This window comes from Actinia tenebrosa, unplaced genomic scaffold, assembly GCF_029948245.1.
Source record: "Actinia tenebrosa isolate PJP-AT-01 unplaced genomic scaffold, QUT_ActTen_1.0 PGA_scaffold5__44_contigs__length_20552954, whole genome shotgun sequence".
Lineage (NCBI taxonomy): Eukaryota > Metazoa > Cnidaria > Anthozoa > Actiniaria > Actiniidae > Actinia > Actinia tenebrosa.
In genome coordinates this window covers 12586593-12594435 of record NW_028292582.1, presented here as the reverse complement: position 1 = coordinate 12594435, position 7843 = coordinate 12586593, and the positions used below count along the sequence as shown (strand labels likewise).

The 7843-nt window shown below is 35.6% G+C and overlaps 1 protein-coding gene across 1 annotated transcript; it reads right to left on the bottom strand.

Annotated features, from left to right (window-relative positions):
- Window positions 1–4787: 4787 nt before the first annotated feature.
- LOC148906585 (uncharacterized) lies at window positions 4788–6262 on the bottom strand. The gene is made up of 2 exons (XM_089038076.1): window positions 5698–6262; window positions 4788–4944 (listed from the first exon to the last, which is right to left on the bottom strand). The coding sequence occupies exons 1-2, from the start codon at window positions 6252–6254 to the stop codon at window positions 4788–4790; spliced, it is 714 nt and encodes a 237-aa protein (XP_088894202.1). The 5' UTR covers window positions 6255–6262.
- Window positions 6263–7843: the final 1581 nt, after the last annotated feature.

Below are 7843 nucleotides of genomic sequence, written 5' to 3'. Positions count from 1 at the left end.
GTCCATAACAAAAGTAATTCAAATTGGTGTCGTGATAGGTCGATTCTGCATTAAGTACTCTCATTTCCCAGTGTATCCATTACATTTATTTTCTCAGTGGTCAATGACGTAATGACATTACGTGCAGTAAAAATACCTTTTGCTGAATTTACACTTTTAGTGACTGCACGTCGAACTAATATTTACTTTTGAATGGTTTAAAGCCTAATTACTTTGAATCTATTCATAAATTTTGATTTTTGATTTCGTTCATTCATTCATTCATTCACCCATCCATCCATTCATCATCCATCCATCAATCCACTTCCATCCATCCATCCATCTATCCATTCATTCATCCATCTGTCTGTCTGTCCATCCAACCATCCGTATGATTGATTGCTGTCCATCAAGGATATTTAAGCCGAGCCAATTAGAAGCCAAAATAACAAGGGCTGCTGGCAGGCATTTCTTTCTTTTCCCTTCTTCTCCCCGATGTTCCCTCTTTTTGCTAGGTCCCATTTTTCTCGCGGGCAAATAGTCGAAACAGGAAACTCAAAACCCCGATTCTTCCACAAACCCATCAAAAGAACGCTTGCTCTGCAGGCTACTTCTAAATCAATTAACAAATATACTCACTTTAGATCTGAATAATATTCTTAGTTTTCTGAGAAAGATAACATATCAAAAGAAGACTACAAGCATTAAGCAGTACTACAATAGCTAAAAACTAGTGTGAGCTGCGTCGGTGTTTCTAATGAAACAGTAATGATAAAAGGACAAATTATACACCGTGAAAAGATGAAAAAACTTACGTTTTGGACGCTAGTCCAGTTAGTCGGAGTAAAAGCTCTTTTACTCCGACGAAGGACTAGCGTCAGAAACTTCAGTAAGTTTTTTCAACTTTTCACGGTGTATAATTTATCGTTTTATCATTAATTGTTATGTAGGTCGTTGTCGTTACTTTGTCGCCTGTTTTTAGATTCAGTAGAACAATTTATTGCGTAAAAGAAAACTGGTAGTAAATAGAGTGACTGGGAGACACATGATTATAGAAAACTGCTACAAACAAACATTCAAACACTGTGCTTTCGGGTCACTGTCTGGAGGATACGAATAATCTACTGACAGAAATAACAACAGATCATGAAAACGTCCTTGTTCACAATGATGGGAAAGTTAAGTAGATCAAGATGTTTTCAACAGAATAATGTCCTCTATCAATAACAACAAAGGTCTATTGAACTTTTATTCAGTTATTTCAAAGTGGGGGAGGGGGCTAAGATTAGAAAATATAAAATAGTAGTATTTTTGAAGCTACACGCATTTCTCAAGGATCGAAGACTTTATTGGACGTAATTGGAGTAGGATCAGCAAGCTTAAAGGGACTCTGAGGTGCCAGACACATCATAGTTTAAAATGTACATCAAACCTTGTTGATTTTGAAAATCGAAATGAAAATAGATAGTCAGATAGTGGAACATGTTGGATAGCTGGAGTTGAATCAGACAAATTTCGCTATGGAAGTATGGCTGTTCTTTATCTATTTGAGCTGGAAATTGCTTGAGGAGAAGAATATAGTACACCCGATGAAAGTGTGAGCGAGGAAAGTGAGCTAGAAGAGAAGTGGCGAACGAGGAAAGGCTCAGCTCATTTTATGGAATTTTCATTTGAATTTTCAAAATCAACGAGGTTTGAGTCCCTCTTCTGTGTGCGAAAGATAAATCACAGAAAAGCGCTGGCACAAACGCAATTACTAAGGAATTATGCAAAGTACGACCCTACTTTGTTTTGCCAGGATCTGAATAATGTTGAGTGGGATTTCACTGGCGACTAAGGGTCTAACCGTCACGCCCGCTTATTCACAAACTTTAGTTTGTGTTGTGTTAATAATGATATAAATTGAATGCGTTCGGTGTTTTGTAACTGTAAAGCGATGTACTCTTTAAGCTTAGGCACCCTTGTATGTGTCACGTGATCGTACTGACCAATCAGATTGTAGCATTTACATGTGTTTTGCAGAACCCATTTTTAAAGGCATGGAGTAGTCCTAAATGTCTCGCGTTCTCACTCCCATGTTGATATTTAACTTTTAGGGTTACCCCAGACATTACATGCAGTATATTGCTGAGTATTATAAGTTATAATAGCTTTCTTAATGTTCTCTCGTAGGCTTTGGATGCTGAATTGTATGATCTTTTGGTTTCCGCTGGAGCAAAGCATGAGACTCGCAACTCACTAAGCTTGTTGACGATGAGGTAAATTCGAAACGAAACTGTCTTCCAAGATTTGTATTCCTTCAAGAAATACTGATATACACTCAATTGAAGAATCGTTGTCGGGTTCAGAAACATAGAACATAAAAGCTGAGACTGAAATGGCACATGGGAAATGACATTGAAGCTGAGACCGAAATGGCACATGGGAAATGACATAATTATATTATAATTTATTCGTTTGCGCCATCCATGCAGTCGGATTAGAATGCCAAACGCGTATTAAAAACAGTGGATGATGCCACGGGTCGCCGGTAACAACAAGCATCTAATTAATGTACTTCCCATATGCCATATCGGTCTCAGCTTTTATGTTCTATCTTTCTGAACCCGACAACGATTCTTCAATTGAGTGTATACGTTAGAAAAATATATACCATGTTTCAACACGATGGAATATCCCTCTTGTCACTTATTGTACACACCGACTCGCCTGAAAACTTGTGTGTACACGTAGATAATACAAGTTAAACAAAAACGATAAAGAAATAAAGTAAAATGAAATAACATTAACATATCACCGAGCTACTTGATTGGCTAATAGAGAACAATGTAGAAAGAAATGTTGTTCGAGTTGGAGCAGATGGTAGTGAGGGAATAACGGGAACCGGAAGCGCCACACAACGGCTGCGCAGGAGGGTACTAGGCTTAAGATCTATAGATTTTAAGATCCTCAATATTTTGACCACAAAAGAAAAAGGAAATTGATTTCTTTCGCTAATTACTGAGAAACGGATTTTTGAAATAAATTCCCCCATTCCTTCATTATAAAAAGCTGTGCTTCCAATCATGTAAGGGGGCAAGCGTTAAGACCCACTGTCGTAGCCGGGTAAAGGTTGGCGACTAGTTGAACCGAGTCTTGATTTTCTCTAAATGATTAATTTTACAACTGTACATGGTATGCCAGTTTACATCTAGATAGTTTGATGATATCATGCACAGGGACCACGGAGTCTGCGGGGCTATAGTCACTCTCCCATTGATTTTGCCGCCATTTTCGGTTTGGGATATATTCGGAAGTTATTTTTGAAATCATCAAGAAACGAAAGAAATTTAAAAATGAACTGGACTATTAAGGTTTCCTTGCCCTGATTAACGTTCCCTAAAACAGCCCCATGATGCAACGCGTTCTGCAAGTGGGAAAGGGTAAGAGAAAACCGACAGCAATAGAACATGCAAATTTTTTTATGATTTTATTTCGGTGATTGTGATTACATTCTGTACACACAATCTTGATCTTTTAAATTTATAATTCAGACTACCAGAGGCCGTTACATGAAAATATGATACACGTAACTAAACATACAATAAAATGACTGGTTTTTTGTTTCTATATTCCCAACCAGATAAAGATCACATTGAAATTAGTTCATTTGACTTTGATTGGACAAATTCCAATAATAAAATTGCGATATTAAAATATATATAGGTTGCTATCAATAGACGTCACTTCCGGTAATAACTCTTTTTTGATGGCTTGTAGAATCCTGGAGGTTGTTTTCATCTCTTATTTTCTGGTTTGATGTCGTGAAAATAGTCAAATACAAGAGTTTGAGGACTTATTTTGATATGTTTTGACTTAGCATCCGCTTGTTTGCCCCCCAGTCAACTCCAAAAAAGTCACGTGATTCATAGTAAGCAATATCATGTGTTTGGACACTATATCTCTATGTAATTTTGGCAGTGTTTTTATGCTCATAATATTGTTAGTATATGAACAAACGTCCTGAAACTTAGTCAGTAAGTTTGTTTGCAGCTAGTCTTTCATTTGATTCGGTAATTATTTCCTACAATACTCTAATTGTTTGATATTTTAACTAGAACCAGTCCCTTGCTTGTTTTTTTTTTACTAGCTAATATACAATGTAGGTGTAGGCCAGCTAAGCACCTTTATGCGATAGTTCTTTTTGTGCGTACGATAAAAACATGTATAGCATGTTAATGTAAATATATTTGATAAATATATTAAGAGAAGGTTACATTATAAACTCGTTCCCCATTGTCTAGTTTAACGTCTGGATATCAGACGGGAGTGCTATACATTGCCATTCAAGTCAAGGCAAAGAAGTGAATATTTAACAATGGTCTATGAGTCATTGGCTCATAGGATATTGAACATAGTCAATAGGCTATTGACTCGTATGAGGACTAGAGGTCTAATCGTTATTTAGGTTTAGTCTAACCCTACTGAACGGTGAAATAAATGGATTAAAAAAAAAGCCGGTTAAAAAGGAGAATTAGACTCCATAGTTATAGTTTTGAAACCAGCTCTTTTCGTTACTAGCGGTCTATCATCAATAGACAAGCTCAGCCAATCAGAGCGCAGGATTCTTAATAGCTCGCTGTAGTAGTTTTAAACTAATTGCAGATAGTTTAAGGTCAACCTTATAGAGATTGATAATTTTACGTGATTTAATTCGGAAATAAAAACTTCGTTGTGATGCGAAAGAATATTTTTCCAGAAATAGCTTTGTTAAGGTAATTAAACAATTATCTTAACTAGCCCCACTAGTGTCCTTTTCCGTATATCGTTTAAAAAGATTGTCTTCCACTAGCTTTTTTGAAATCATGTCTCCGTCCAGTGGCACTGCTTGCATAGATACCATTGGGAAGCCTTAGATCTCTATGGTTTTGTCCTGTGGTAGACGCAATCCTTGGACCGCCTTGTTCTTGGCCCTTGGAGCTTGTTCTGTAAGATATATGGAAAAGGCAACGTTATTGTTCTATTATATCAACAAGAACTGACTGGAAACGAATAGGAAAAAAAATAGATCAAAACAGAACCAAGAGTTTTTCGTGGACGTTTCAAAAAATGAATTTACAGATCAGTTTTGAGATATTTTATTTCCCGCAGGTACCCAGAAAATATCCGCTAGCTAGCGCTGTAAAACTGCTGGCGCGTTGATCATGCACGGAATAAATCTTTCACTGGGAAATGGAGATATTTATGGCATCTTTTTCACGGTCCGGTTTCGACCTAGTCCTCCTACGATATAAAACTGGATGAATAGCAACGACTACCCACATTTCTACCTGTTTCCTGTTTTAATGATTTGAAGACTTGACTATTTCTTTTGGTATTTTTATGAAATTGCATTGCACAACGAACTATGACCGCGAGCAGAGTTTCACTAATTGAGACTGTTTTCCAACTCATTTTTTTGTGTTTGTGTGACATAGCAACGGTAACTAAGGGGAGTCGGAACACATGGGCGTATGTGTACAATGACGAACTTTGTTTTGGTTTATTGTTATTTAAATGTTGCCAACCAGAAATCTATTGACAATCCAACAAAGCAAAGTGACAAAACCTAAGTCTATTGTTAAAGTGGACGTATAGGCGGCAGAGCATCACAATAGCAATGTTTATATAAACAATTAATACACCCACCTATAAAATCCTGCATAGCAAGTTTTACTATGGGTTTTAAGAAATGCTTACCTTTGCAGTAGCTTGCGGTTTGTTTGTGTCCATATATCTTTAAGCTGATCTACTGCCTTGACGTTATGCTTTCCTAACTTCCCCTTTTCTTTCAAGTTGATTTTCGCAGCATCTATGACCTTTTCTGTCAAGGGTGGATGAGCAGTTTCGTTCCCGCTTTTTTTGACATCTGTTAGCTGTTTTATCCAAAATTCGTCCCAATTGATTTCTTTCTTTAACTTTTTCCATCTTAACCTTGCTTCATTTTGTTCATGTTCGTCTTCAATTTGCGTTGAAATGTAAGGTACTATATCCTCAGTCCTTTTGTTCTGAATTTCTTCGAAATATCCCTGCAGCACAATCTTCAAGAGATTTTGCTGAACGCTTGAGCAAAGTTGCCGAATAACCAACTCATCTTCAGATAGCTCAAACTTCTTTAATTTTTCATCTAAGTTTCCTAACTTTGTGTTTAACTCTCCGATTTCCTCTTTGGCTTTTTTGGCTTCCCTTTTGGCATTTTCTTCAATTTTTTTCATTTGTTCTTCAAGGAATGTGTTGCTCTCTTCTAAGTCTCCCATTTTTATCTTCATCTGTTTTATTTCTTCATCAAGTCTTGTTATTTCTTCTTTAAGTGTTTGTATTTCTTCTTCCAGATCATGGTGATTTTCGTTTGGCAATTTTCGTCATGGTCTTTCAGTTTTTCTTCTAATTTTCTTACTTTTTCTTCCAATTTTCTTACTTTTTCTTCCAATTCAGTTTTTATTCTTTCCTTTTTCTTGATATCGTCTTTCAGCCTTCCTACGTAACTAGTCTTACCTTTCTCGGCCATAACTAAAGCTGCCCTAAAGATAAATGTACGTAAGCAATTATAATGGTGGTAGAATGAAAAATAGCATTCATCGTGGCGTTGTCATAATTGATACACACTCGTTTGTCTGAAGCGAGGGTCACTTGTAGAAGTGGATAGCGTTCCTTCTATGAAGTGGTGTTAGCTGAAATAAGTGAGGTGAAAGTTTTCATTAAGTGCGTCGCAAGTCTTATTCAGTTTACATAAATGGTATACTAGTTTAACAATATGTTCCTCCGAGTAGTTTTATAAATTGGTGTTTTTGGGCTTTATATGTTTATGGCTAGATTATTTATTATTTATTATGATTATTATTGTTTATCGATCATAGTTTATAGTTTTTATAATTGTTAGTTTTATAATTTTATTATTAACTTATTCAGTCTTAGTCGATTCCAAACCAGCACGTTTTGCAGCGCAATATATCTAATAAAGGCTGTAGATAGTATTCACATTACGTCATCAGAAAGCTAAAATCAAAATAATTATTTATTGCACGAAACAGTTGGATATTTTGATATTCATTTTTCGTATTTTGAACTCGAGGCAAAGCTAGATAAATAAATAAATAATGAATGAATGAATGAATGAATGAATGAATGAATGAATGAATGAATGAATGAATGAATGAATGAATGAATGAATGAATGAATGAATGAATGAATGAATGAATGAAGAATTCGACTAGCATTTACAATCAATTCAAAGAATGAAGAATTCACATTTCATGGGTTCTATTCATGGCAGAATCATGGACTAATAAAGTCACTAATAAAGTCATTCAGTTCATTCAAAATTGCAGCCAATTAAGTGCTTTGTTTTTTTATCAGCAAAGAGCCAGGTTTCAGTAACAATCAAAATCATATCCAGATCATTGAAATAGTTACGTTAAGTCTTATACGTGTGATACCAAAAACTTTTTCAGTTTTCTAAGTTGAGTTCAATTTGTAAGACGCCGACTATATCCTTTCGCCAGTTTTTTAAGGAATTGCTAAGTTTTCAAATATTTCAATTTAATTTTGAAATGTTCAGCTTTTACGAAAATGAACTGAGGATATAATTTCCATAAACATGTAAGCTTTTTTCATGCTTGTAAACGGGTGTGTAGAGAAGTGTTTTCATAAACCAAACTGTTATTGGTTCTGATATTTGTTATTGCTTGATTTTTCTTAGTTTTAACCGATCCTAAATAAGCAACACATAGAATAAAGCTTCCAGTCTATTCTTAACTCTTATCCTGCTCTTATCCTCTCCTTAAAACTTACCACAGTCCTCCCAAGTTTTAAAGTCAGATCTACTTCTAGAGGGAAACCCATGGAG

What these genes read in the sequence shown, in the direction of transcription:
- LOC148906585 (XM_089038076.1), bottom strand. Translation starts at nt 6,254, where the DNA reads ATGGGAGACTTAGAAGAGAGCAACACATTCCTTGAAGAACAAATGAAA. An exon ending in AACCGCAAGCTACTGCAAAG is followed by an intron (nt 4,945 to 5,697) that starts GTAAGCATTTCT and finishes TATATCTTACAG; the next exon opens with AACAAGCTCCAAGGGCCAAG.